At 40.2% G+C, this 27465-nt stretch overlaps 3 protein-coding genes across 4 annotated transcripts; 2 read left to right on the top strand and 1 right to left on the bottom strand.

Moving 5' to 3' along the window:
* Positions 1–7192: 7192 nt before the first annotated feature.
* Positions 7193–8531, bottom strand: LOC121747062 (putative H/ACA ribonucleoprotein complex subunit 1-like protein 1). The gene is made up of 4 exons (XM_042141047.1): positions 8323–8531; positions 8103–8251; positions 7904–8019; positions 7193–7534 (listed from the first exon to the last, which is right to left on the bottom strand). The coding sequence occupies exons 1-4, from the start codon at positions 8471–8473 to the stop codon at positions 7357–7359; spliced, it is 594 nt and encodes a 197-aa protein (XP_041996981.1). The 5' UTR covers positions 8474–8531; the 3' UTR covers positions 7193–7356.
* Positions 8532–19515: 10984 nt separating this feature from the next.
* Positions 19516–21651, top strand: LOC121749237 (protein MAIN-LIKE 1-like). Its single transcript, XM_042143825.1, has 4 exons — positions 19516–20108; positions 20238–20325; positions 20404–20850; positions 20932–21651. The coding sequence occupies exons 1-4, from the start codon at positions 19516–19518 to the stop codon at positions 21649–21651; spliced, it is 1848 nt and encodes a 615-aa protein (XP_041999759.1).
* A 1663-nt stretch (positions 21652–23314) lies between these two features.
* On the top strand, positions 23315–26066 carry LOC121748851 (adenylyl-sulfate kinase 3-like). 2 transcript variants are annotated; one of them, XM_042143396.1, is made up of 7 exons: positions 23315–23566; positions 24026–24170; positions 24429–24578; positions 25167–25282; positions 25382–25466; positions 25642–25688; positions 25773–26066. In XM_042143396.1, exons 1-7 carry the CDS (start codon positions 23543–23545, stop codon positions 25872–25874), a joined length of 669 nt encoding a protein of 222 aa, XP_041999330.1. In that variant the 5' UTR covers positions 23315–23542; the 3' UTR covers positions 25875–26066. The 2 variants fall into 2 exon arrangements, with proteins under 2 accessions (XP_041999330.1, XP_041999331.1); XM_042143397.1 differs by having other exon boundaries at positions 23316–23521.
* The last annotated feature ends 1399 nt before the right edge of the window (positions 26067–27465 follow it).

The raw sequence follows: 27465 nt of genomic DNA on the forward strand, positions 1-27465 counted from the left end.
GGTCTTATGAAGTAAATTTCTTTGACCGGACTAAGCTTGTGTCCTAATTTGGCGAGTTTTATCGCTCGGATCGGACTTTCCCTTGTCCTAACTTGGGGATCGGACTTTCCCTTGTCCTAATTCGGCGAGTTTTATCGCGTGGATCGGACTTTCCCTTTGTTGCAGTTCGTTTCAGACGAACTGCTTGTTTCTTAAGCTGAATTGTGGTCTTGTATCCTCCTTAGAAGCTTGGACTCACAATCGTTGGCTTATATATGTTCTAAAAAGGGGATCAGCCTTCGAAGAACAAGATACCTCAGTAACATTTGTAAGAGACGACACGCACATAGACAGACAAAACGCACATAGACAAATAAAGAGGACGAACAAGATTTTAAACTTTTATAAAACAAGCACAAAGAACAAGTAAAAAACAAAGAAAGCACATACCTCTAGGACCGAACTAGACACAAGACTGACTGACCGGACTGTCTCTTACAAATGGAACTTCTTGAGGTTGGAAATGTGCCATGTTCGGGGTACTTGTTCTCCTGACACGTGAGTCAATTTGTAAGACCCTTTGCCGAGGACTTCTGACACCCGATATGGACCTTCCCATGTGGGTTCGAGTTTGCCCAGCTTTTCTGCTCGGCTTACTTCGTTGTTTCTCAAGACGAGATCTCCCACTTGAAATTGCAGCTTTTTCACCCTTTGGTTATAATACCGGGCTACTTGCTCCTTGTACTTGGCTGCTTTTATGCAGGCCAATTCTCTTCTTTCTTCGGCCAGATCTAGTTCGGCTCTCAGTCCGTCATCATTCATTTCTGAGGAGAAATTTAGAGTTCGGGGACTGGGTACGCCGATCTCAACCGGAATCACGGCTTCAGTGCCGTACACCAGACTGTACGGAGTTTCACCGTTGGAGGTTTTGGGTGTAGTTCGGTAGGACCATAGGACTTGAGGGAGATTTTCTACCCATTGTCCTTTGGCTTGTTCTAACCGAGCTTTTAACCCTTTCACCAAGATACGATTTGTTACCTCCGTTTGTCCGTTTGCTTGTGGGTGGGAGACCGAAGTGAACCGCTGTTGAATATTCAGCTCTTGGCACCAATTCTTGAATGTCTTGTCGGTGAACTGAGTCCCATTATCCGAAATGAGGATGTGGGGTATGCCAAATCGGCACACTATGTTCTTCCAGACGAAATCCAATGCCTTCGAGCTCGTTATCGTAGCTAATGGTTCAGCCTCTACCCACTTTGTAAAGTAATCCACAGCAACGATAAGGAAATTCATTTGTCGAGGAGCTTGTGGTAGTGGTCCTACTATGTCTATGCCCCATTGCATAAAAGGCCAAGGGCTTTGCATAGCATATAGATCGGTCTGCGGCATCCTTGGGATATTTGCATGGATTTGGCACTTCGTGCATGTCTTGACGAGCTGCACTGCTTCTTGTACCAAAGTTGGCCAATAATACCCCCATCTCAGAACTTTTTTAGCTAAAGCTCTAGCTCCGATGTGGCTACCGCAAGATCCTTCATGAACTTCTCTAAGGATGTAGTCCGTCTCTTCTGGCCCTACACATCGCAATAACGGCTGAAGGTAGGACTTTCTGTATAGGACTCCTCCATGAAGTTCGTACCGAAGTGCTCGGCATGTGATTTTCCGAGCTTCTCTCTTATCCTCGGGCAGTTGTCCTTGATCTAGATACTGTAAGATCGGCGTCATCCAGTTCGGCGAGCTGGCTACTGAATGTACCTCAGCTTCATCAATGCTTCGGTGCATCAATTCCTCCACCTTTGAGCTTGGATATGAGGCTAACTTACTTAAAGTATCTGCTCGGCTGTTTTCCGCTCTGGGAATGCGGATTATCCGAAAATAAGAGAAACTTCGGCTAATGCTTTGCGCTTTGTCCAAGTATTTCCTCATCCTCTCATCACGGGCTTCACTTGTACCCAACAGGTGATTCACTATGACTTGTGAATCACAATGGATTTTGAGAGACTTGATAAATAGACTTTGCGCTAGCTGGAGTCCGGCAAGGAGAGCTTCGTATTCGGCTTCGTTATTAGTGGTTGGGAACAAGAACCGAAGTAAATAAGTTACCTCGTGTCCGTCGGGAGCGATAAGTAGAATACCAGCTCCACTTCCCGTTTTATTCGAAGCTCCATCTACGAATCCGCTCCAGCAATCCGGCGGCTCTACTTCGGATTCCAGGGGCTGTGCTAGTTCGGTATTGGCAGAATTTTTCTGTTCGGCAATGACAGGGATTACTTGATCGAACTTTGCCTCTGTAAGAAAATCTGCCAAGGCTTGTCCCTTGATGGCTTTCCGAGGTAGGTATTCGATTGAGTGTTCTCCCAACTCTATGGCCCATTTGGCGATTCTGCCTGATGCTTCTGGCTTGGTCAAAACTTGCCGAAGTGACAGATCGGTTAAGACGCATACCTTGTGAGCATAGAAGTATGGCCGCAGTCTCCTTGCTGCATTTACTAACGCCAGAGCAATTTTTTCCAGAGGTTGATACCTTGTTTCTGGACCTCTTAATGCTCGGCTTGTAAAGTAGATGGGAAGCTGCTTTAGGCCTTCTTCTCGTACAAGCACCGCGCTAATGGTTTGATCTGATGCCGCTAAGTATAAGAATATCACTTCGGCATCTGTTGGAGCAGAGAGAATTGGAAGCTTGGCTAAATAACTTTTGAGCTCGTCAAAAGCCTTTTTCTGCTCGGCTCCCCACTCAAACTTTGGTGCCTTTTTCAACACTTTGAAGAACGGCAGTTGCTTTTCGGCTGCTTGGGAAAGGAATCTATTCAGTGCGGCTAGACATCCAGTTAGCCTTTGCACATCATGTATGGACTTCGGCATCGCCATGTTCTGAACAACTTGAACTTTTGAGGGATTTGCCTTGAGTCCGTCCTTTGAAACCCAACAACCCAGAAACTTTCCCGAATCTACCAAAAAGGTACATTTTTGGGGATTGAGTTTGAGGTTGGCTTTTTTGAGCACGTCGAGGGTGGATTTGAGGTTGTCTTCGTACTCCGAAGTGCTTCTGCTTTTGACGACTATGTCGTCAACATACACTTCAACCTCTTTTCCGATCAAATGCCGAAAAAGCTTATCTACCATCCTTTGATATGTGGCTCCGGCATTCTTTAAACCGAATGGCATCTTTTTATAAGCAAAGATGCCGAAGTCAGTAATGAAAGCCGTTTTTGAAGCATCATTCTCATCCATTAAAACTTGGTGGTAGCCTTTGTATAAATCAAGAAAACAGAAAATTTCGAAGCCGATCAAAGCTTCTACTTTTTTATCTATGTTCGGAAGGGGATAGCAATCTTTAGGACAGTGCTTGTTTAGATCGGTAAAATCTATGCACATCCGCCATCCTCCTTCTTTTTTCTTGATCATCACAGGATTGGCCACCCAAGAAGGATATTTCACCTCGAATAATACATCCGCTTTCAGTAATTGGCGGACTTCGTCATGGATGACTTGATTTCTTTCTGCCGCAAAGAGTCTTTGCTTCTGTTTTATAGGCCGGACTGAAGGATCAATATTTAACCGATGAGTGATTACCTCAGGGGGCACTCCGGTCATGTCCAACGGAGACCATGCAAAGACATCTTTGTACTCCTTGAGGAGCTGGATGGTCTTTTCCCGGAGTAGAGGCGTTCCCGCGAAACCGATCTTGACCGTTCTGGATGGATCATCTTCGTATAACTGAACGGTCATTGAGTTCGACTCTGGTGTGACTTCGGTCATTTCGTTTGCCTCTGACTCCGGCTGCTGTGATTGCTATGCTTGATGATGCCGATCTGATTGCTCGGCACTTTTAAGCGCAATCTGCAGACACTCTTTTGCTCTCTTTTGATCACCTCGGATGACCGCTATCCCACCTTTAGTGGGGATCTTGATGGTGAGGTGATAAGTAGAGCAAACGGCCCGAACTGCGTTGAGCCAGTCTCTTCCCAAGATGATGTTGTACGGGGACCGAGCTTTTACCACAAAGAACTCGATCATCGTACTGGAGCTTGTAGGCGCTTTTCCCACCGTGATCGGAAGGCTGATAATACCTTCAGGGCGGGTGTCCTCCTGGGCGAAACTTTTCAGAGGAAGTGGAGCCGGACTGAGCCGAGCTGGATCCACTTCTAGTTTATCGAAACATTCTTTAAAAAGAATGCTGACTGACGCTCCGGTATCCACAAACACTCTGTGGATCAGTTTGTTTGCCACTCCGGCTTGGATGACAATAGCGTCTTGATGAGGAGAGATGGCCGGGACGGGATCTGCATCTGAAAATGTAATCAGTCGTCCTGCTTCAGCCTTTTATGCGTTGGCTCCTCTCGATTGAAGCCTCTGCGCTCTGACTTCAGGGACGATTTAGTCTTCCCGGCAGGGAGAGCATCAATAGTCAGGATTACTCCATCATATTGCAGCTCGTCATCGTCTTCGGGGTCCTGTTGCTTTTTCGGATCCTGAGGAGCGCAGTTCGCACCTCTCTGCTTTTTGTTCTTTTTCGGCTGCTTGCTTTGGTATTTTTTTAACGTCCCTGTTTTCACAAGAACATCAATACCTGCAGCCAAATGTCGGCACTCCTCGGTATCGTGACCGTGGTCTTGATGGAAGGAGCAATAATTATCCTGACTTCGGCGCGCGGCCGATTTCGTCATCCGCTTTGGCTTTTCGAACATATCGAAATGCAGTTCGAAAATTTCCGCTCTCGACTTGTTCAATGGTACGAACTGAGCGGGCGGCTTCTCAGGATTGAGACGTGGCCCCAATCGGTCTTGCACCGGAGTCCTTTGAATCCTTTCAAAAGGAGTTCGGCGAGGATGTCCCTGATCGCCAAAAGGAGTTCGGCGAGGATGTCCCTGATCGCTATGATCGGGCTTCCTCCTGTCTCCTCGGGATGAGCTGTCTAAAGACCGTTTGCGACGGTCTGCCTCATCGGCACGGGAGAACTGGCCCGCAATGTCCCACATCTCTTGAGCTGTTTGCGGACTGCATTCCACGAGCTTTCTGTAGAGAGCTCCGGGCAGGATTCCATTTTGGAATGCCGAAATGACAAGTAGATCATTGAGATCATCTACTTGTAGGCATTCCTTGTGGAATCTCGTCATAAAGTCGCTGATCTTTTCGTCGCGACCTTGACGTATAGAAAGCAGCTGAGCCGAAGTGATTCGGGCTTCCGCTTTCTGAAAGAACCTCCTGTGGAAAGCATCCATTAGATCTCGGTAAGATCTAATGCTGCCTTGGGGGAGGCTATCGAACCACCTTCTTGCGTTCCCGATAAGCAGCTCGGGAAACAGCTTGCACATATGGACCTCATTGAGACCCTGGTTCGCCATGTTATACTGATAGCGTCCCAGGAAGTCATGAGGATTCACTAACCCGTCATAAGTCATCGACGGAGTTCGGTAGTTCTGTGGCAAGGGAGTTCGGGTGATATCGTCCGAGAACGGAGTCTTCAATGCTCCGTACATGGCGAACCCGACATCTCTTCGGTATGGAGGAGATGGAGTTCTCCTGTGATTCCGGTACCGAGGAGGAACATGAACATGTCGGGGTTGAGGATTCTTCTTCCTGGAAGACACGGCACTACTGCGGTAGTGACTTTCATGTCTGGATGAGGAGGGAGAATCCACCGTTTTCGTCTCCGGCTTTTGGCCCTTTTGCAGGAAAATTAAGAACTCTTCCTGCTTCTCGGCTAAAAACAACTTGACAGCCTCGTTCAAATCGGGCTGCTGGGAAGACTCGGTGCGATGAGTCTTTGAGCGGCTTGTTCCTTCTCCGTGAGAACTGGAAGTAGATTTCTCCCGAGGCTGTTTTCCAGACCTGCGGGCTGGACTAGCTTCCTCATGGTTATCACGAACGGTATTATGGGTGTTACGTGATCTGGTATGCATTTTTTTTTTTGGGGTGGAAAAAGGGTCAAAAATTCGCTTTATCACAAATTTGGTTCTCTGTTTCCCACAGACGGCGCCAGTGATGGTTGGACGAATTTTTGATAGTAATAAATGCGGGTAAAAAAAAATATAGATCACGACACAAGGAATTACGTGGTTCGATTTACTGAGGTAAATCTACGTCCACGGGAAGAAAGGAGGGCAAGATTGTATTGCTTGATCTGGTTTACAGCTTACAAATACATACTTGCTATATGATATTTGATGTCTAGAGAGCTTTTTTTTTCCCTTAGTCTATCTGATCTAAGTTCTATTTATACATTGAACTAAGATCGTGGCTTGCATCACCACTAACTAGGTCGTGGATGTCGTGGAGGTCATGAGATCCTGCATGGGTCCACTATCTCTTTGTTTGGTCCGCTATCCTGCATGAGATCCTGCATGAGTTGACACCACTAAATAGATCGTGTAGTGGAGGTCGTGGAGGTTCTGCATGAGTCCACTATCTCCCAGTTCGGTCGAATACTGAGACCGAACTGCTGAACTATTGCCGAGCAGATTTTGCCGATCTGAGAGTAGAGCTTGATTGGTCGGCTTTTACCGAGCTGTAGGCTGGGGCCGAACTCTTTGGTAATGCCGAACTGATACTCTTCCTTGGGCTTTGGGCTGATGGGCCGTCACTGCTATTGGGCTTGTTTAGTACGTACCCCATCACATAACAATAAGTTTTATTTATTTTTTTTGTCTCCAGGGGAAGTTGCAAAGCTCTTTGCTGATGCTGGATTAATCTGCATTGCTAGTTTGATATCTCCTTATTGTAAAGACCGTGATGCTTGTCGTGCCTTATTGTCAGAAAACTTTTTTGAGGCAAGGCTTTGTTATATTCGTTTATTCTCAAAGATCACACTTTTCTTATGTTTAGGATAACTGAGATACCTAATCTATCCAAAAAATACAAATTTACAGGTCTTCCTAAACATGCCTTTAGAGTTGTGTGAAGAAAGGGATCCTAAAGGTCTTTACAAGCTTGCACGAGCTGGGAAGATCAAAGGTACGTATTTATATGTGCCATTCAGGGTTGTTGTCCATTCCAAGTAAAATTCAAAGTATACAACACTTGATATTTTCTAAATTTACAGCAAAATTCAAAATTGGATCACACAATATAGAAGCAAAAATATACTTATATTTTAAAACACACAAACAAATAAGGATCAAATGTATTCAGATTAACTTAGGATATCAAGCTTCTGATAGGCCAAAGCTTTTGCATAGAAGTGAACTTGTAATACTACTATGAGAAAAAATAATTGGAAGAGGGAAACAAAGTCAAGTTGTAATATAAAGTAGAGATTCATTTAGAGTACAAAACCAGATAGTATTAATGAAACCACCCTATTCCTTTCCACAAAGATTACACCCCATAACCAAACAATAAGCCATGGCATGCTTGTTGACAGAGCCATGACATCTTCTAATATCTTCCTCTGCCCCTGAAACTACCGCCGCCGCGACTACCGCCCCTAAATCCACCACCTCTGGGAGCACCCCTTCCACGGAAGCCTCCTCCACCACCTCTTCCACCTCTTCCACCACCTCTTCCACCACCTCTTCCACCCCCACGTCCACCTCTAGCAGATTGCCCTTGTCCCCTGTAATAGAATAATTCAACACAAATCTCAATCTACCAAACACATTGCTAACATTATCAAAACAGAATAGTTCTACTCTTGCAACAATTTTCAGATATTAAGACTAGATATCTGTGATAGTGTGATGCAAACTAATGAACAAGACATGGACTGTGCCATGTATCAGCATTCAGCAGCTAACATTAATGTTCATGCTAATAATGAGCCTAAGCACTACATATTAAATGGAGACTTCATTTTCAGTTCAGTTAAAATATATTCAAAACAGTGGGCAAAACCATTCCAAATTCCAAGCAAAAAAACACTACTCCATTCTATGTATTGGTTAAAAATAGCAAGCAGAGCGAAATAGGGGGGAAAACAACATACTTAGGCTGGGGAAGAAATCTGGCGAGTGGCAAGAGCTTAGCTGGATCAATGAAGAATTTATCTCCGGCAGAATACGACGTCGCAACAATGCCCTCCATCATCTTAATCGAAAAGAACTACAACACCACAGCAGCTCTTCAGTATACCAATTTAATTTAACATCCAAGTAAAATGTAACTGTGGTTGTAATCATACTCACAGACTCATTAATGGGACCGAAGATTTCATCTACTTTGCCAATCTGTGTCTTGTTCTCAAGGTAAATTGGAGCATTGAAGTAGGGTATTTTCTCCTGAGACAGCTTCGTCACCGCATCGCCCTCACAAGCATTAACAAAAGTCGAAACCTCTGCATATCAAAATCACAATAAAAATCCGACTACAATCAAACATTAATTTTAAAACTAGTGAGAGACGGACCAATGACTTCAGCAGGAGGGCCTTCGTCGCGAGGACCAAAACGGCCGCCGCCGCCGCCGAAACGGCCTCCACCTCCTCCTCGAAAGCCACGTCCGCCGCCGTCTCGGCCACCCCTAAAGCCTCCACCACCGCATCCCCTGGGAGGCCTCATGTTGTTGAGCTTCAGTTGTGAATATGAGCGAGGGAGTAGGGTTTTGGAATTAGGGTTTATGTAAACTGGACCATCAATTTATATTATCAAAATAGGAAAAGGAAAGGAAACAGAAATTAAAATACAAAAAAAATCCAAAAAAATCCACAACATTGTCTCTTATCTGTTCCTTAACCGTCTCATCTCTTAACTATTTATGGGCTCCACTGTACTTTTAACTACATCTCTTAACTAAGACCATGTTTATCGGCATTGGAGGTCGACCGCCACGTAGAAAAGTTAATTAAAAATAAAAAAATAAATGCAATACATGGTCTCTCTCTTCGACCCAAGTCTCCCTCTCTCTTCAAATAGACCATGCGGTCTCTCCTCCCCTTTCACCACTCAGCCATTGAGATTGTGCCAAATGGCACAATTTCATTGGCTGATATTATTATTTTAATAATTAATATATCTTTAATATATTATATTAAAAAATTATAAAAATTATACCAAAATCAATAATTTTTCTTCCTCTATAAATAGAGACCACATTTGCTATTTTTGCACACAAAAAAATGTCATCTTTTCTCCTCCTATAATCCTTATTGTTTAATAGAATTTCATATTTTTTAGTTTCCCTTGTTGCTAGCTATGGAGGATGATGAGAATAATATATTCTCCGATTCCCAAAACTTCAACCCTTCTCAAAACTTCAACCCTTCCCAAAATGTTAACTCTTCTCAAGATTATTTCCCTAGCTTTGATGATGGAGATGCGAATAATGATTTCATATATTCTACGAATAGGATTGCGAGTCTAGCTTCTTACATGAAAAATAAAGCCCAACATCAAAACAGAGAAGCTCACAAAGCTCTGCTAAACGATTTGGTAAAGCATATATGGGCAAAATTCGGCAATTGCAATTGAATGTCTAGTTTTCATCTTATGTATTGGCACCAATTATGTATTTTCAATTTCGTATTTGAATGATTGTAATTTATGTATTTTATTTGTTTGTTTTTATAATTTTTAGTTTGTCATTTATTACGTTTTTCGATAAATTTACAATAATAAGTATTTCATGTAATAATAATAGTATTAAAAAAATATAAAAATAAATATATAATAGTGTGGTTGGGTGGTCATTGATAAACCATGAAAATATGTGTGGTTGGGTTGGATGAATATTAATGATGTGGAAGATGATGTGGAGGAGATAGAAATGAATTAAATATTGAAAAAGTGGATGGTTGGGTTGTGTTGAGAGGTTGCTGATAAACATGGTCTAAGAGACAGCACCTGCAATCCTCGATCTCTTATCCGTCTCTTAACCATCTCATACATTAACTATTCATTCAATTTTTTTTTAATTTTTATTTCCAACAAATTCAATTAATAAAAACACACTTCATTAAATAAAATAAAATAAAATTACAACTTCAAATTCTAAAAAATTTAAAAAACACATCATTAAAATCCTAAAAAAATATTAAAAATACATAATTTAATTTCTTCCGCGCACTCTATTGGTTGCCAAAGTTTGCCCAAACGTGCTCCATTAGATCATCTTAGAGTTGGGCGTGGGCGGTAGAATCACGTGTCTTTGTCCGAATAGACAACCGATCTTGAATAGACGGATGCACTCCACTACGAGGCGGACTACTTGCGGTAGAGCTTCCCGGGGTTTCAGGGTCGAACCAATTTCCCGCCTCAGGTCCTTCGTCGGCGACAATCATGTTGTGCAAGATTATGCACGTATACATGATGTCGACCATATTCTCCATAAACCACGTACGAGCCGAGACTTTGATAATGTTGAAGCGCGCTTGGAGAAACCCGAACGCCCGCTCCACATCCTTGCGAGCAGCCTCTTGCTTCTGCGCAAAAAGAGTCTGTTTTTCGTTCACCGTCCTGTTGAACGTATTCACGAAGGTTGGCCACTTCGGGTAGATGCCGTCGGCAAGATAGTACACCATTTTATACCGCCGGTTGTTAGCGATGAAGTTGATGGCCGACGCTTTACCATCCAAAACTTCGGCGAAGAGGTCAGATTGGTTGAGCACGTTGACATCGCTGTTCGATCCGGGAACCCCGAAGTACGCATGCCAAATCCATAGCTGGTAATCGGCAACGGCCCCGAGTATAACGGTGGGGTGGGTGCCTTTGTGGCCGCTCGTGTAAGACCCCCTCCACGCCACAGGGCAATTCTTCCATTGCCAATGCATGCAATCGACGCTGCCAAGCATCCGGGGAATCTGTGCACTTCTTCGTGAAGGTGGAGCAGAAACTGACAATCTGCCGTGCTTGGCATCCGGAGAAATTCGTCGGTGAAGGCTGCCCGGACGCCTTTGCAGAAGTTCATCAAGCACATTCTCCCAGTGCTTTCTCCAATGTGGAGGTATTCGTCGAACAAATCCGTCGTTTATCCAGTAGCAAGCTGACGGATTGTTGCAGTACATTTCTGCAGCGTCGTGTGGCTGGGAAGACCAACGGCGTCGAACCCTTCTTGGAAGAACTCTTCTCGGGCTGCCAATGTATTTGCGATGTGCAGAAATAGCGGTTTCCGCATGCGGAAACGGCGACGGAAGTAGGTCTCTCCTCATACCGGGTTATCACAGAAGTAGTCGCGTACTAACCTTGCGGCGGCTTTCTCCCGGTTACGATGGATGTAAGTCCGGGATCGTCGTTGGGGCGGTGCGGCTTCCTCTGCCTCCCTACGTCGATCTTCTTCAAGTGATTCTTCCATTATTCGACGCATTTGCTCAAATGGATCTATGAATGAATTAAATTTGGGAGAAGAATAAAAGAGATGATTTGAGATTAAAATTGGAGAGGAAATAGAGATAATTTGAGAAGAATAGATGTGTGTTTGTGTGTGTGAAAGATGAGTATTTATAGAATAAAAAATAAATAATTTTTTTTAAAATGACTGTTGAACGGTCATATTACAGTTTTTAAATTTTTTATTTTTTTATTAAATTCAAATTTTTAAAAAGAAAATGATTTATTGCGTTAGCGTGACGAAGCCACTCGCAGGCCGGCGAGTGGGTGTCACGCGTGGCGCCAGCGCGCGCCACGTCGCGAGGGAGGGTGGCGAGCTGGCGCGCCAGCCATCTCGGTGAGACGGACGTCTCGGCGAGACAGGGACGAGACGGGACGCTGCATATATTCATTTTTCACTATGTAACAAAGATAATGGGACTATATATAAATATAACAATTACACAAGAAAAAGAATACAAAATGCGTATATTCATGGCAAAAGAGTATTTCAAAACTAGGCTACGATAGGTTAGATAAATGAGCACACCTTGAACCAAACCACATTGTAACAGCTGACAACTACTGCATAAGACTAACAATATAAGCAATTTGGTTGGTGCCATGTCATATTTAAATTTTTTTAGAGTATAGTACTATTTTGGTCCTAAACATATGGCCGATTTATGATTTTGGTCCAAAACATTCACTTTTTGGAAAATCGAGTCCAAAACATACGGTAACGCTCTCGAATCGGTTCTTTTTTGACGGTTTCCTTCAACTTTGACAGTCAACCGTCATTTAGCCCAATTTTGACCCGATTAGACTTAATCTGAGATTATTAGTAGCTTAATATTATGTTAATTATTTTGCTAAATAATTCAATTTTTAATATTTTGAATATGAAAAGTAAATCTTCCAAAACTCACCTAAAATATTACTAAGTAAACATGAACCGCCACTCTCTCTCTTTTCTATCTTCTCTCTCGTCACTCTCCTAAGAACATTCTGACCAAGAACAGTCTGATTCCGACCGATTATTGTTGGTTTCCATGAGTTGGAAGTCGCCCTACCCTAACTCACGTTCCAGTGACAGTCTCATCGACGTGAAAAAAACATATGCGAGGAAGAGGAAGTCCAAAGATAGACATCCGCCTGACACCGATGATGATTCGTCGAAGCAAAACAAACAATGAAACGAACAAGGGCCGTCGGCGGCGTCGGGATTTGTGGGTTCTAACCCTATCTCTCACGACGAAGACGAAGCAAGGCGGACATTGAACCCTAGTCCCTTTTTGTGGATGTAATTCGACACTAGCTGTGGTTGTTTTTTAGTTTTGTTGGTGTTAAGATAGATGCAGTACCTTATGACAATTTCTTTTTTTATCGTGTAAATGTTCAGGACCAATTCGAAGTAGAAAATGAATATGAAGGACCACTTTGTATTGTATTTTGTTGTCCATTTATTGGTTCAATTTGATGTCAGTTTATTGACATAGTCGACGAAGAAACAATCACATACGAAGAATCACATAATGTATGAAACCAACATCAACTCCAAAACTTTTTTGCTTGTAAGTCTCCAATAGGTGTGGTTAAATGTTCAAGACCAAATGGAAGTAAATAATTTATATGAAAGACTACTTTGTCTTATATTTTAGGGTTCTCCAATTATTGAATCAGTTTGATTTGTGTCGATTTTTCTAAGAAGAATAAGAAGGATTCACTTCAAAATTCAAATAGGAACAAAAAATTAGGGTTTTCAAACACCCCATCAAATTACTTGAACAAACAAAAAAGTGACAACAACAACAAAACAAAGACCAAAGCTCAAAACATTCACTAATTTCTGAATTTTATCCTTAATTTCGGTTAAATTCAATGTCAAATCCTCAAAATCGGCACCGCCGAATGAGGTTGACGAAGAACAGGTTCGTGCTTCGACATCACGATTTGGCTCCTACCACTTGAAGAAACTGCATTCTTATCTCTCACATACAAAGTAAAGCTTCCCCCGCGACGGTTTGCCTTGGCTGGTGATAATACGGAGCGTTGCCGTCTTCTTACAGTAGCAGAAAGCGTAGCTAAATCAGAGGTCTCCGAAGTCACGAATGTCGCCGCTGTCGATGGAGTCTCGGCTGCACGTCGAACACCCCATGTTCGAAGGTGTTTGGTTTTTGCAGAGATGGAGAAAAAAAATTAGGGTTCTTGGGGGGGGGAAAGAAGAAGGAGTGGGAGAAAGGGGGGAAGAAATTTGAATGAAATGAAGAGTTGGAAAAAACATTACATTACCCAATTTACAGAATTTTCATTTAACATTTAAAATGTAAAATCTGAAAAGAAAAAAAAAATAAATTAGCTACAATGATTAAATTCAGCTTATCGGGTCAAAATTGAGCTAATTGACGGTTGACCGTCAAGAATTGACGGAACCGTAAAAAAAGGATGTAAACGAGAGCGTTTTCGCATGTTTTGGACTCGATTTTCAAAAAGTAAATGGTTTGGACCAAAATAGTACTTTACTCTTTTTTTTATGAAAAATGGGTCTTCTCTCGTCAATCGTGGTTGGTTGTGAGGCCAAATGCAACCAAGCGGTCTCCCTCCCTTTTATTTTATCAACCAATGAGATTGTGTCGTTGGTTGTGAGGCCAAATGCAACCAAGCGGTCTCCCTCCCTTTTATTTTATCAACCAATGAGATTGTGTCGTTGGTTGTGAGGCCAAATGCAACCAAGCAGTCTCCCTCCCTTTTATTTTATCAACCAATGAGATTGTGCCTTTTATTTGACACAATCTCATTGGTTGATAAATATTACAATAATATATTAAAATTTTAAATATATTTTATATATTCTATCTAAAAAATTATATCAGAATTCATAATTTTATATCATCTATAAATAGAGATTATATTTGTCATAGTTTTGCATACAAAATAAATCTCTTCTTTTCTCCATATATAATCACTCTTCTTTGATAATTTATTATTTTTTATTATTATTTGTTGCCATTATGGAGGATAATGAGAATAATATATTCTCCATTGACGTACTTTCAATTTCATGTTTCAATTATTGGAAAAATGGAATATATTATTTTGGAGTATTTTTTTATAATTTTTAGTTTGTCATTTATTATGTTTTTTTTATAAATTTTATAATTATAAAATATTTCAAGTAATAATATTATCATCAAAAGAAAATATAAAAACACATATATAAAGGTGTGGTTGGATGATTATTGATAAACCATCAAAAAATATATGGTTAAGTTGGATAAATAATGATAATGTGAAAGAAATAAAAGCAAATTTAATATATTAAAAAATGACTAGTTGAATTAGGTTTGATAGCTGCTGTTACTGGCCTTTGTTATTTCCCTTTCTACGATATGGGATCTATATTTTCAATTTTATTGAGTGATTTTATTGACCGAGTGCAACTTCCTAGCCTCACAAAATTAGCCACCAAATTTTATTTCTAAGCTGTCTAGATTTATAATATCCACAATTGAAACTTCCTAGGCCATTCACAATTGAACCTCCTAGTCGATTGTTCTTAGGGGGGCCGATCAATGTCATGCAATCGGCGCCCCAATCCAGCTATATTGGGGGATCTGGGGAGGTGACCGATGGACGCTGCGGCCCCGGACGTGGCCGTCGTGTGGTCGGTGCCTACTGCGCACTGATAGAAGCATCGATCTCTATTTTCACTTAAAATAAAAAATTCAATCCTCTATGTATACACTTCATTGCTCTACATTTCATTCACGCATCTCATTGTCTCCACTACAAATTTTCCCTATCTAGGACTAGAATGAATCCCGATAGCGATTCCCCGAACACCGGCGAGTGGGACTTAGTTTATCAGAGTAGGCGGAGGGTCCCAGTTCGGTGGTAGAGGCGGGTCCCAGTTCCACATCGGTGGGAATCAGTTCAGCGGAGGTGGGAACTAGTTCAGTGGAGGGGTGAACCAATTCCAAGGCGGGTATGCCGATAGACCGCTGAACCCCCCTCGTAGTACGGGGACAATGTCTATTGGCCCAACATGGACGAGTTGGTCGATCGATCGGATGATCCCGTTTCGGCGGCCAATCAGTTCTTCAGTAACAACTTGTTCACGTTGTCGGACTTAGAGATTTCTCCGTAAAAGGAGAATCCCGTACAAGGTGAATCCTCAGCTGACAGGGAGGGGGTCCCGGCAGGGAAGATGAAGGCAACTCCAAGCGAGCCTGTGACATCCGTGACCCAAATCATACATCATATTGCATAATTACATATTTTATTATATATATTAGTTATGTAAATGTGTATGTGTGCTTAATACTAAGTGTCTTGTGCATGGAAAATGTGTGCATGAGATTTAAAGTACTCCCTCCGTCCCGGGCTACTCGCTCATTTCATTTTCGGCTCGGAGATTAAGGAATGAGTGTATAGGAAAGTCAAAAATGACGGCTGTATGTGAAATTTTTTACTAAAAATGGAAAGAGTGCAAGTAACTTGGGACGCCCAAAAAGGAAATAAGTGCGAGTAGTGCGGGACGGAGGGAGTAATATGTAGTGAGAATAGGGAAAGAAAAGAAAGTAACTCCTTGTATTAATTTAGCTTATGAGGTAAGTTTCGTATTTAGCTTACGAGGTAAGCTTCGTATTTAGCTTACGAGGTAAGCTTCGTAGTTAGCTTATGAAGTAAGCTTCGGTAAATATATATATAAAGGAGTTGAAAGAGGTTAAAAAAGAAAGGAGGAAGGGAAATATGGAAAGATGGAACAAGGGTCGTATTCCAGTAGGAGGAAATTTTGATGGAACAAGGGTCGTAGATGGAAAGATGGATTCAAAAGTTCAGACGGCTATTATCGAAGTCAAGGTGTGTATAAATCACACTTTTAGTTTTACATGTGTTATGTGGTTGATTGTTATATGTTGAATTGGAGTGAATTATTGGATTATATGGTGTGAAATTGATACGATTATGAATTATTTGATTTTGATGGTCAAATATGATATGAATATTTGATTGTTGAAATGGACATGTTTGTTTAGATATATTGGATAATTTGATGGAATATGTTATGGATATGTTATTGGTGCAAATGATATGTTTATGATACCGAGTACATGAATCATGTGATTAAAGAGGATCTGTGACAGCCTTGTACTGGATCTGAAATTTCAGAGGGACCTATGAGTCCAAATACAGAGGGACCTATGAGTCCAAATATAGAGGGACCTATGAGTCCAAATACAGAGGGACCTATGAGTCCAAATCATAATGGGACCTACGGGTCAATCATAGAGGAATCCCGGGCAGATACCAGGCTTGACTGTTACATAATAATAAACTGAATAGAGTGGCATATGCATATGAATATGAACTGGTTTGTTTTTAAATTATGTTATATATTGTTTCTGATTATATGTATTAATAAAAGAATATGCTTGATGTTTGTATCATGTGAGATTAAAGGTGGAAATTTATATATACTGAGTTGTGGCTCATATAAACCACTAAATTTTTCAGGAATAAGATAGCAGTAAAGTTTTGAGTGGCGTGGGTCATAGGAACTCCACGTGTTATCAGGTTCGGCGGCTGACGCATATTGGAAACCTTCTCCTCCTCATCATTTTGCATGTAGATAAATGTATAGTATATAGAGTGGTGAGAGGGTTCCACTACTTTACAGGATATTTTAAAATATGTATCGGATAAGTGTTTGCTTGAACTTATATAATATGAGTGTTCTATGAATTAGGCAAGTGTATTGATTGCTTTTATGATAAGGGATTTATTTATTATAAGAGTATACGTCAGAGGGGTTGAGGTGTGACAGAGCCGTCTCAGCCTGAGGGTCGGTTCAAGAGAATGAACTATAGTCCGACTGAGTCAATTGCTATTTTGGATCAAGAATTCAAAAAATATAGGTAAATTAAAAATGCGTAATTGGGTCTTTATTTTATCCCATGGGGAGTAGAAATTACAAAAATAAAGTAAATTAAAAAATTTAAAAATATGGAAATGGGAAAAGAACAAAAGGAGAAATTGGGTTGGGTCCTTATTTGATCAATCTCTGTCGTTAGTAGGGGTGGGTCGATACGAGATATCGTATCGAAAACGTTGTATCGTATATCGTATCGAAAATATCGATATGAAAGAAATTCATATCGTTATCGTATCGAAAGTTTCGATATATCAAACTTTCGATATGGATAATATCAATATCGTTATCGTATCGAATACATGTATATCAAAAATTATAATTTCAAAACTTAAAATTCACACAAAAATTAATAAAACTTCAACACAATAAAATTAATAGTGTTCTTATCTCCATAATCAAAATACAACACAACCAAGTACAATTAAATGGATTTATATATATTTATAATTTTAAATTTTAATATGTATTGAATTTCAATATGTTTCGATATATACGATATATATCGTATATTCGATATAAAATGATATATCGAAAATATCGATATATATCGTATATTCGATATAAAATGATATATCGCGATATAAGGAAATTCATATCGTTATCGTATCGAAAACTTACGATACGGTATCGTATCGTATCGAAAATTACGATATATCGAAAATTCGCTAATTTTTCGATATTTTTCAATACGATACAAGCGATATAAGATACAAGCGATATATCATTTTTTCGACATTTTTCCCCAGCCCTAGCCGTTAGTTTGTAGAAGAAAGAGAAGAAATATCACCACCATTGTCTGACTGCCCGGTCCGTCCCTTCCAGCCGCGACAGTCGGAGCCCTTTACCCGTCGCCGCCGTCGTCTTCTTCGTGTTCCTGCACTACGCGAAATCTCATCCTCTTCTCCTACCTTCTCTTCCAACTTTCATTAGAGAGTTCAAGCTTCCCAAGCTTCAGTTTTCATTGTGAATCAATGTAATAACTTCACATTCCAGTGACTATTTTCATTCAAAATGTAAGGCTAAATATGGGGGAATTTCACCATAGTTCGAAGAAGGACAAGGGCTAATTGATGAGTTTGTTATATGTTTCCTAATTTGATTTTGGAATTGGTTCCTAATAACTACTGTATATCTATGGAGTATTGTGAAACTATAATCAGTGAATAATTTTAACAAATATATTGATGCTACCTTAGTTTATTTAAAAGAAATATAGACTCACTTAAAAAAGTTGTTGAATTTGGAGGTAATTTATGGGGTTTTTTCTTTTTTTTGTTCTAGAATAGAACTTAGATTCCGTGTTCGTACTGAACTTTTTTTTTTGTTCCGGGTTTGGGAGAGACGCATAAGCCTCATGCGTCTCCTTTTAATGAGACGTATGCCGATTATGCGTCGTTCATAAAGACGCATGAGGGTCATGCGTCTCTCTTTTTTTCATTTTTTAACGAAGCATGAAGGTCATGCGTCTTAGGTAGAGACGCATCTCCCTCATGCGTCTTTTATTTTTTAAAAATTTAATAGACGAAGCATGATGCTCATGCGTCTTAGGGAGAAACGCATGAGGCTTATGCGTCTCTAATTCGAATTAAATCAGACGAGGCAGAGGCTATAGCCTCATTCAGGTGCGACAGAAAGAGAGAAAGACGAATTAGGCGATTTTTCATTGGCAATTCCGGCGAATCCGACGATTTCCCCTCGTATTTCGGTAAGTTTCCTTCAATCTTTCAACATTCCTCCCTTATTTATTGTTAATGTGCATATTTTGTTTAGATTTCTCTCAATTTTGTAAATTAGGGTTTACAACAAATTGCTTAATTTTTAGCCGATGTTTTGTTGTTTTGTTAATGGTAATAGATATTATTGGTTAAATTCATGCTATTGTATAGTTTATGATATGTTTGAGATGCTTGGTGTTGTGATTTTTGTTGTAATTGGAGAATAGAGTATGGGTTGAAATGTATCTTTTAATTTAACCTTCTAATTTAGTAGATATATATATAAATTAGGCATTATAAATCATGAATTGTGTTGAATTGGAGTGAATCATTTGGTTTATGATGTTTTGTTATTTTGCCGATGAATTTGAATGTATATGTTATTTGTATTGCAATTGTGAATTTGTAATTGTTGTTTTGTGAATATGTACTTAGATTAGATGGAGACTTCAAGTTCTAGCGGACAATTATTAAATGGACCCGAAGACCCGTCCGTGCTAAATATGCAGAAACATCATATTTCAAATAAACTCATGAAAGAGGGCACAACACAAGTATTTAAAGTCCGAAGGATAGAAAGTAAGACTTGGGACATCGACATTCATGAGAATGTTAGATATTGGCTTGACGCCTTTGGTTTCAAAGGCGTGATGGATTGTGGGAGGCCCATGAAGGTCGACAATGAGCTGATCACGGCTTTGATTGAGCGTTGGAGGTCGGAGACGCACACTTTCCATCTACCGATCGGTGAGGCAACGATCACCTTGGAAGATGTGCAAGCCATTTGGGGCTTGAGGGCGGAGGGTCGCGTTTTCACAGGGCGTGACTATCATGTCAACTTTCCAGATTGGACCAGCAAGTGTCGCGATCTGTTGGGATGGATACCAGATACTTCCACAGAGACAACGCAAGGCGGTTTGCTGATGACCGTGCTGATCAACCAGACAAGGATGCCTCTGGGTGATGATCTACCTACGTACGTATACATCCAAAGGGCATGTATCCATGCCCTAATTTTATTAGGAGGTCTCATTCTACCAGACACCACGGGGTGTAAGGTTCCATTTATGTGGTTGAATGCGCTTGGGGATCTGGAAGAGGTGAAGACTATTAGTTGGGGAAGTGCGGCATTGACCTACCTTTATCATTATCTGTGCGAGGCTTCCATGGATAAGAGGAAAGAGTTGGGCGGGCCTATGATCCTTCTGCAGCTATGGGCGTGGGAAAGAATGCCCACATTGAGGCATTCGTTCATAGGATAAGTTGTGCACGCGCCATATACACCATGTGGCGCCAGGTATATATCTAAGTATTTATTTATTTATTTATTTATGCATATTGGGTAATTTTCTTACATCAATTTTATGTATAGGTGGAAAGGAACAACGCAGATAGGAAATGCTCCTAGACACTCGGTTGAGCATTACCGTGACCAAATATCTCCGATTAGACCTGGCCAGGTGAATATTATTTCGGTTTAGACTTCGTTTATGAACTTATTATAGAATTAATTTGGCATTTGCATTGCTGTTTTATAGTTTATCTGGACGCCATACGCACATTGCATACTGCCTGACTACTGCAATGATGTGAATGGATGCTCTTTGTGTGAAACCTACTTGGTATGTTGGGCCTATGTCGAGGCACATGAGCCTGGACGAGTGCGGCGACAGTTCAATCGGTATCAGGATATACCTAAGTATGTAGACAGGATGCTAAGGAACGCCGATCATTTGGGCAAAAATGATCGGTGTGGTAAGAAGGGCAACAACTGGGCAAACACGCATCAGTTCTACATTGGGGAGTGGAACCTGAGGTACGAAAGGTTCCAGGCTGCCGAAGACGCCGCATCGATGTCATTGAATATTCCTATGAGCCCGGGGTATATGGCGTGGTATAACAGGATTACCGTGACGTACCTGACTCAGCCTGGGGCACGGTCCACTGCTGGGATGAACGAGTCGGCTGCTTCGATGAGACTATTTGTAAGTTTGTTATATTAAACTATATGTTTTCATGTGATATAGATTGTTTCGTATTGATATTTGTATCATTTTTTTGTCTAGATTGAGGGTTTTCAGCAGGTTTTCCATTTAACTACGGAAGACGAAATGGACCCACGAGTACGCCAGATTCGAGAAATTGTTAGGAATGTCCTCGAATCTACGAACAACGCTGATGTCATGGAGTACCCCGCTTCTCAACATCAGGATGTGGTCATGCCTTATCAACCAGAAGTAGTTCCACGGTGTCATGGAGTGCCTGGTGTTCGGACTGGGGGACACGGCTACACAAAGCAGTTTAGGATGTCGCAGCCGCTTCCCGATTATGTAGCACCAGAGCCGCAGAATCAAGAGCATGACCCACCCCAGTGGTATTCATACCTGGCGCATGAGTCTCAGTCACAGTGGGACCGTCCTCTGTATTCTCCAAGCCAGCCTGAGCCCGATTGGAATCGTCGCCCATATTCACAAAGCCAAGACATGCCGCAATGGAGTGGGGCCCGAGCATCGGTCGATTCATTCTTCCAGAATTATCAGATCGTGCCTCCTGTACAAGCTGAAGAAGAGGATGATGATGAAGGAGAAGAAGAAAATGACAACATAGAAGAGGAAAATGAGGAAGAAGACGTTGTTCAGAGCATCCTTGTCCAACCTCGACCAGCTGCGGAGGGTTCATCACGTGGCGGGGTTGGGAAGCTCATGAGCAAAGTGTACAAGAGATTGTCAACGAGGAAGAATAAGGTGATTGAACCGTCTAAATACACTCCGTCGTCGTATAAGTAGCTCAGGTTCTTTGTTTATTTAAGTATTATTGTGGAGAAGAGGAGTTGATTCGGATGATTTTGTTTCTGATTTTAATTTCCCTTTTGCAGGTATGCATGATGATTCTATGGTTCTGTGAATTTTTTGCAAGTAAATTATGTTTTCCATTTTGCAAGTAGTGAACTTTTTTTAGTAAATTATTTAGAGAAGTGGTTCTGTGAAAGAAAAAAAAATACATAGTAATTTGCCAGATTGATTTTGAAGGCAGATGATAATCTGAACGAATACAAATGATCAATTTGTCAATTTGTCATCTGAACGAATACAAATGATAATTCAATATTACTTCGGTCCATCTTATTTCAAGCTAAAGAGACATCAAAATAAGAAATTGAAACTATCACAAAAGATGCACCTTGAGGGATAATTTCATTCAAAGTACAAGTAGCAAAGACGAGCACGAAATAGAAACGAACATCGGATAAATCATGAAATTAATTTGTCTACAACATGTTTGGAGCAACACAATATTCTTAGCCTAACATGTTTGAACTAAGAACAAAGATAATGGAGATGAAGATCCTTGAAACCATGAAGCAAATTCGGAGAAGATGAATTGTTTGATGAAATCTCAAGCACCACTTCTCTTCTTGATTCAATCTTCTCAAGTGTTTCTCTCGTCTCCTTCCTCCCTTGATTTTTTTCTCTCCCCACTGTGCTCATCTTCTCCTCTCAATATCCTGCCTAATTTCCCCAAAACCGTCACGAAACTGCAAAATTGCAGTTTGAATTGATCTACCCGGCCGGGTGGATATTTGCAACTGAAAATATCACCCGATCGGGTGAAATGCCTCTGGACTCTTTATGCTTTAAAATTTTCACCCGGCCGGGTGATTTATTGGTGCAAAACTCACCCGGTCGGGTGTTATGCTCTGGACTCCGCCTTCGTTAAAATTGTCACCCGGCCGGGTGGAATTAGTAGGCCACAAAAGGCACCCGACCGGGTGCCTTCCTGCTACTGATTTAAGCAAGTTAGAGACGCATGAGCATCATGCGTCTCTCCCTGAGACGCATGAGCATCATGCGTCGTCTATTAAAATTTTAAAAAAATAAAAGACGCATGAGGGAGATGCGTCTCTACCTAAGACGCATGACCCTCATGCGTCGTTAAAAAAATGAAAAAAAAGATAGACGCATGACCCTCATGCGTCTTTATAAAAGACGCATAATCGTCATGCGTCTCATTAAAAGGAGACGCATGACTCCCAAACCTGGAACAAAAAAAAGTTCAGTACACTCAAGGAATGATATCTCTATTCTAGAAAAAAAAAGAAAAAACCCTAATTTATGGCATTTCCGCCATTTCGTGCGGTTACTTTATTTTAATTTTAGGTTTGTTAATAATGCACTCTTATTTTTGTGCGGTTACTTTTGTCTTATTCCAATTTAAATATAAACAAAATGTACTAAACAAAAAATAAATTATCTGGTTTATTTATCTTACCAAATACTCGCTGTATTAAACTTATTATACAAAATTAAATAACATGTCATATTATTATCTAACATAATTAATCTCAACCAGAGTACAAAACTGTTGAGGCCTTAATATTTTAGAAGAGATACTATTGGAAATTAGTTACAGTGAGATGTCGCATTCAATGTACTAGATTAATTAAATTTTGAATGTTCAGCTCTGCAGTTTCAATTTGCATTCAACGTCAGAATTCCATACTCTGTTTCAATCGCAAATCAATATTTTCCCTTCTCTTCGCCAAATACGTCCACATTCAATCCCCAATTTCCCCCCTTTCTCATTCTTCAAGCTATCCAATTTCTTCATCCTGCTTCTAATATTTCGCAATCTCACAATCCTGTTGGAGAACACAAGGAATGCCGCTTCTCTCTCTCTATGTTTGCCCAACTTTTATATGCTGTATATTTCTGGATAATGCTAGTTCGATATATCTTCGAAAAATCAGGAGAAATTGAGCAAAAGCTTCAATTTTTTGTTTGTTATATGTAGATCTTTGCTGGCGTTTGATTTGCGGCAAACTTATTCTTATTTCATCACAAAATCAGGAGAAATTGAGCTAAAGCTTCAACTTTTTTTTGTTATATGTAGATCTTGGTTGGCGTTTGAGTTGCGACTAACTTAATCTTCTTTTATCACAAATTCAGTTTTTGGCCTTGTAATGTTGTTACCAACATAACTAATAGTGTATTGGAATTATTGTCGAGCTCTTTCTCAGTCATTAGCGAAATATCTCTATCAAACAGATGAAATTTAGGATCTCAAATTGAGCCTTTAAAGCTGATATATTGATATATTGTTCTGATCCTTTCTTCAAGATTCTGTCGTTAAAGGAATCCTATTATCCATATATCTTAACAGGATAAAGGAGTATTTTCCCTAATGTCTACCGTTGGCAATTCAACGAATATTTTCTGGCACGAATGCCCTGTTGGGAAGGTTGACAGGCAAAAACTGCTTAATCAACAGGGATGCGTTGTATGGATTACTGGTTTGAGTGGATCAGGTTTGTATTTGCAGATCTGTCCTACTTTCTTTGTGCTGTAGTTGCTATAAACATCCATGTCTTGAGTCTTTACAATCTGTATATGCACAGCATCTTATTTCATACGTGGTGTTACATGTCTCAACACTCTTAGGATGATGGGATCATCATATATTGGAGCTAATGTAGTTTTTGTTTGCCACATAACCATTGTATTAACAAGACCACCTTCTAATCGATCCTCAGTTTTTGTCTAATGCTCTCTGATCATCTCTGCAGGTAAAAGTACCTTAGCATGCTCACTGGGTAGAACATTGCACTCTCGGGGGAAACTTTCATATGTTCTCGATGGGGACAACCTTAGGCATGGTCTAAACAAAAATCTAGGCTTCTCACCTGAGGATCGGACTGAAAATATACGCAGGGTTGGTAAGTAAACAGTTTCTGGATATTTGGAAGTACATCTCTTGTTTGTTTGTTTTTTGGCCTTTTGTTGGACTGCATACAAAATTATTTGCTCTATCCCTTTTCATCTTAGAGTTCTTGCTCTTGTTATGTAATTCATGTTGTAAAGATTTGTTAGTTTGGTATATTCAGGTGCAGACATCTTATGATAATACTCAATTATTTCGTACCACTGCATAGGCCATAGTGCCTATTCCATATACTCATCCTCCTTGTTGTAGACAAAGATCTACTAGCCATTACTTAGAGAGAGTTGATACTTGGTACATAGAACTAGTGAATGATTACAATATGAAGGCCTCAATTTGCTATCTTGTGTTTAACATGGGGTTAAGGCGTTGAGCTACTTGTTGGCCTGACCAATTATGATCGCCTCTTTTCAAACATTAAGCTGACAAAAAATGTGCGGTACTCTCATAAAGCTGGCCATGGGAATAGTGAATGTTTGTGAGACAACATTATCTTTACTATGCAGTACTCACTCCTCCACAAGGCTAATCTGCTTGATTGCTTTTGCATAACAATAAGTTTTATTTTATTTTTTGTCTCCAGGGGAAGTTGCAAAGCTCTTTGCTGATGCTGGATTAATCTGCATTGCTAGTTTGATATCTCCTTATTGTAAAGACCGTGATGCTTGTCGTGCCTTATTGTCAGAAAACTTTTTTGAGGCAAGGCTTTGTTATGTTCGTTTATTCTCAAAGATCGCACTTTTCTTATGGTTAGGATAACTGAGATACCTAATCTATCCAAAAAATACAAATTTACAGGTCTTCCTAAACATGCCTTTAGAGTTGTGTGAAGAAAGGGATCCTAAAGGTCTTTACAAGCTTGCACGAGCTGGGAAGATTAAAGGTACGTATTTATATGTGCCATTCAGGGTTGTTCTCTAGGTTGCCTGTCTTCTATAAATGTGCGAAACTTAAGCTAAAGAAATATCAAGGTCAAGAATGCCTCTTGCTTGAAGAATGCTGTTTGTTGTAATTTGAAAGTTGATCATGTGGTATGAAGGGATTATACAATGTTGCAGGGTTTACAGGAATAGATGATCCATACGAACCACCTTCGAATTGTGAGGTTTGTACTTTGCTGGCTCTAAATCATACCGGCCCTCCTTATCAAGCCACTGCGACTGAAATTATTGTTGTGATGGTTGTGCAGATTGAGATAACCCAAAAGGATGGAATTTGCCCGACACCGAATGAGATGGCTGGGCAGGTGGTATCATACCTGGAAGACAAAGGATATCTTGAAGCTCAGTAACCATACGAAATGTTTCATGACATGCTGATTATTGATGTTTAGATTAGATGATAATTATGATATTATAGAGTGATTGCTCTTTTTCTTCGTTTTTTTTGGTCCTTCTTTTGAACATTACTAGTCCAACAATTTGTGCTGTATTGTATTTTTATGAATATAAATATATAAAATGTGGCATGAATATCTTGGATATTTTGATGGAAAATTGCAACAAGGTAGGTCCTAGTAAGATAAAGAGGTATTTTCCTGATAAATGGCGCATTAGATATGTTGCGATTGCTTTAGCTTAAGCTCCTTCATTTCCTCTTTTATCTTTGTGTTTCAGCCATGTTGTCCAATGAAAATGAGATGAATCATGAAATGCATTTTTTTACTAATATTTTGTTTATTACTAGTAGGGTAGTGATCTATGGCAAACACCCCTTAACCAAATAACTAGAGAACAAATAATAGCCACAAGATCAAAAAAATCAAGGGCTACTATTAATACATGTAATTTTTGAATTTAAAGGAGATATTAGTTCTCTCTCTCACAAATTTACTCCACAATAACAAAGCGGGGGTATAATGGTCATTGACATCCAAAATTAGGTACATTGCAAATTCAATCCAAAATCCGTTAGTCTTCTTCACCTCGACGCAGCTGCTAGCGCTCCGCCGCAGGAATATGACCTGCTCCGATCTCTCCTCTCGCGCAGGCTTGGGAGGTTGATCGGTCTTGTCGTTCTCTATTAGAAACGAGACTCTCCCGACGCTGCCGACTTCCAAGGTGCTGAGAGACGCTGCTCGCAGAGAATCATTCTAATATTTGCAGATCAGCTAATGCTATCTACTTTAGGCTTCACGATTACAGTAGAAATTATCACACAAATTGTTGAGTTGAGCAAGTCTATGGATCTTGAAGTGCCTGAGATGCTTGGTGCAGAATTCTCTGTCATCGTTGCTGAGAAAGAAGCTAAACGTCGAAGCATGTCGACAAAGAGGAGATAATATATAGATAGAAGAGCAAGTTGTATTGGTAGAAGCCATTTTGTAAAACTAATTTTGAAACATCACAGTTGTAAAACAGTCCAATTTTGTTTGAAATGACATGAATGCCTATGTTCTACTGATCATTACTCATGAACTTGAAATAAGAGAAAATCATTCTAACAGTGATGTGTTTTGTTAACAACAGTGAAGTAAAATCATGCTAAGAGTGATGTATTTTGTAAACAAGAGTGAAGTAAAATCATGCTAAGAGTGATGTGTTTTTTAAACAAGAGTGATGTGTTTTGTAAACAAGAGTAAAGTAAAATCATGCTAAGAGTGATGTGTGTTGTAAACAAGAGTGATGTGTTTTGTAAACAAGAGTGAAGTAAAATCATGCTAAGAGTGATGTGTGTTGTAAACAAGAGTGATGTGTTTTGTAAACAAGAGTGAAGTAAAATCATAATAAGAGTGATGTGTTTTGTAAACAAGAGTGAAGTAAAATCATGCTAAGAGTGATGTGTGTTGTAAACAAGAGTGATGTGTTTTGTAAACAAGAGTGAAGTAAAATCATAATAAGAGTGATGTGTTTTGTAAACATGAGTGAAGTAAAATCATGCTA

The sequence above is a fragment of the Salvia splendens genome, chromosome 9, assembly GCF_004379255.2.
Source record: "Salvia splendens isolate huo1 chromosome 9, SspV2, whole genome shotgun sequence".
NCBI lineage: Eukaryota > Viridiplantae > Streptophyta > Magnoliopsida > Lamiales > Lamiaceae > Salvia > Salvia splendens.

What these genes read in the sequence shown, in the direction of transcription:
- LOC121747062 (XM_042141047.1), bottom strand. Translation starts at nt 8,473, where the DNA reads ATGAGGCCTCCCAGGGGATGCGGTGGTGGAGGCTTTAGGGGTGGCCGA. An exon ending in CCCTCCTGCTGAAGTCATTG is followed by an intron (nt 8,252 to 8,322) that starts GTCCGTCTCTCA and finishes TTTGATATGCAG; the next exon opens with AGGTTTCGACTTTTGTTAAT. An exon ending in AGATTTCTTCCCCAGCCTAA is followed by an intron (nt 7,535 to 7,903) that starts GTATGTTGTTTT and finishes ATTCTATTACAG; the next exon opens with GGGACAAGGGCAATCTGCTA.
- LOC121749237 (XM_042143825.1), top strand. Translation starts at nt 19,516, where the DNA reads ATGGATTGTGGGAGGCCCATGAAGGTCGACAATGAGCTGATCACGGCT. An exon ending in CTCCGATTAGACCTGGCCAG is followed by an intron (nt 20,326 to 20,403) that starts GTGAATATTATT and finishes GCTGTTTTATAG; the next exon opens with TTTATCTGGACGCCATACGC. An exon ending in CTGCTTCGATGAGACTATTT is followed by an intron (nt 20,851 to 20,931) that starts GTAAGTTTGTTA and finishes TTTTTTGTCTAG; the next exon opens with ATTGAGGGTTTTCAGCAGGT.
- LOC121748851 (XM_042143396.1), top strand. Translation starts at nt 23,543, where the DNA reads ATGTTTGCCCAACTTTTATATGCT. An exon ending in TGAAAATATACGCAGGGTTG is followed by an intron (nt 24,579 to 25,166) that starts GTAAGTAAACAG and finishes TTTTGTCTCCAG; the next exon opens with GGGAAGTTGCAAAGCTCTTT. An exon ending in AACCACCTTCGAATTGTGAG is followed by an intron (nt 25,689 to 25,772) that starts GTTTGTACTTTG and finishes ATGGTTGTGCAG; the next exon opens with ATTGAGATAACCCAAAAGGA.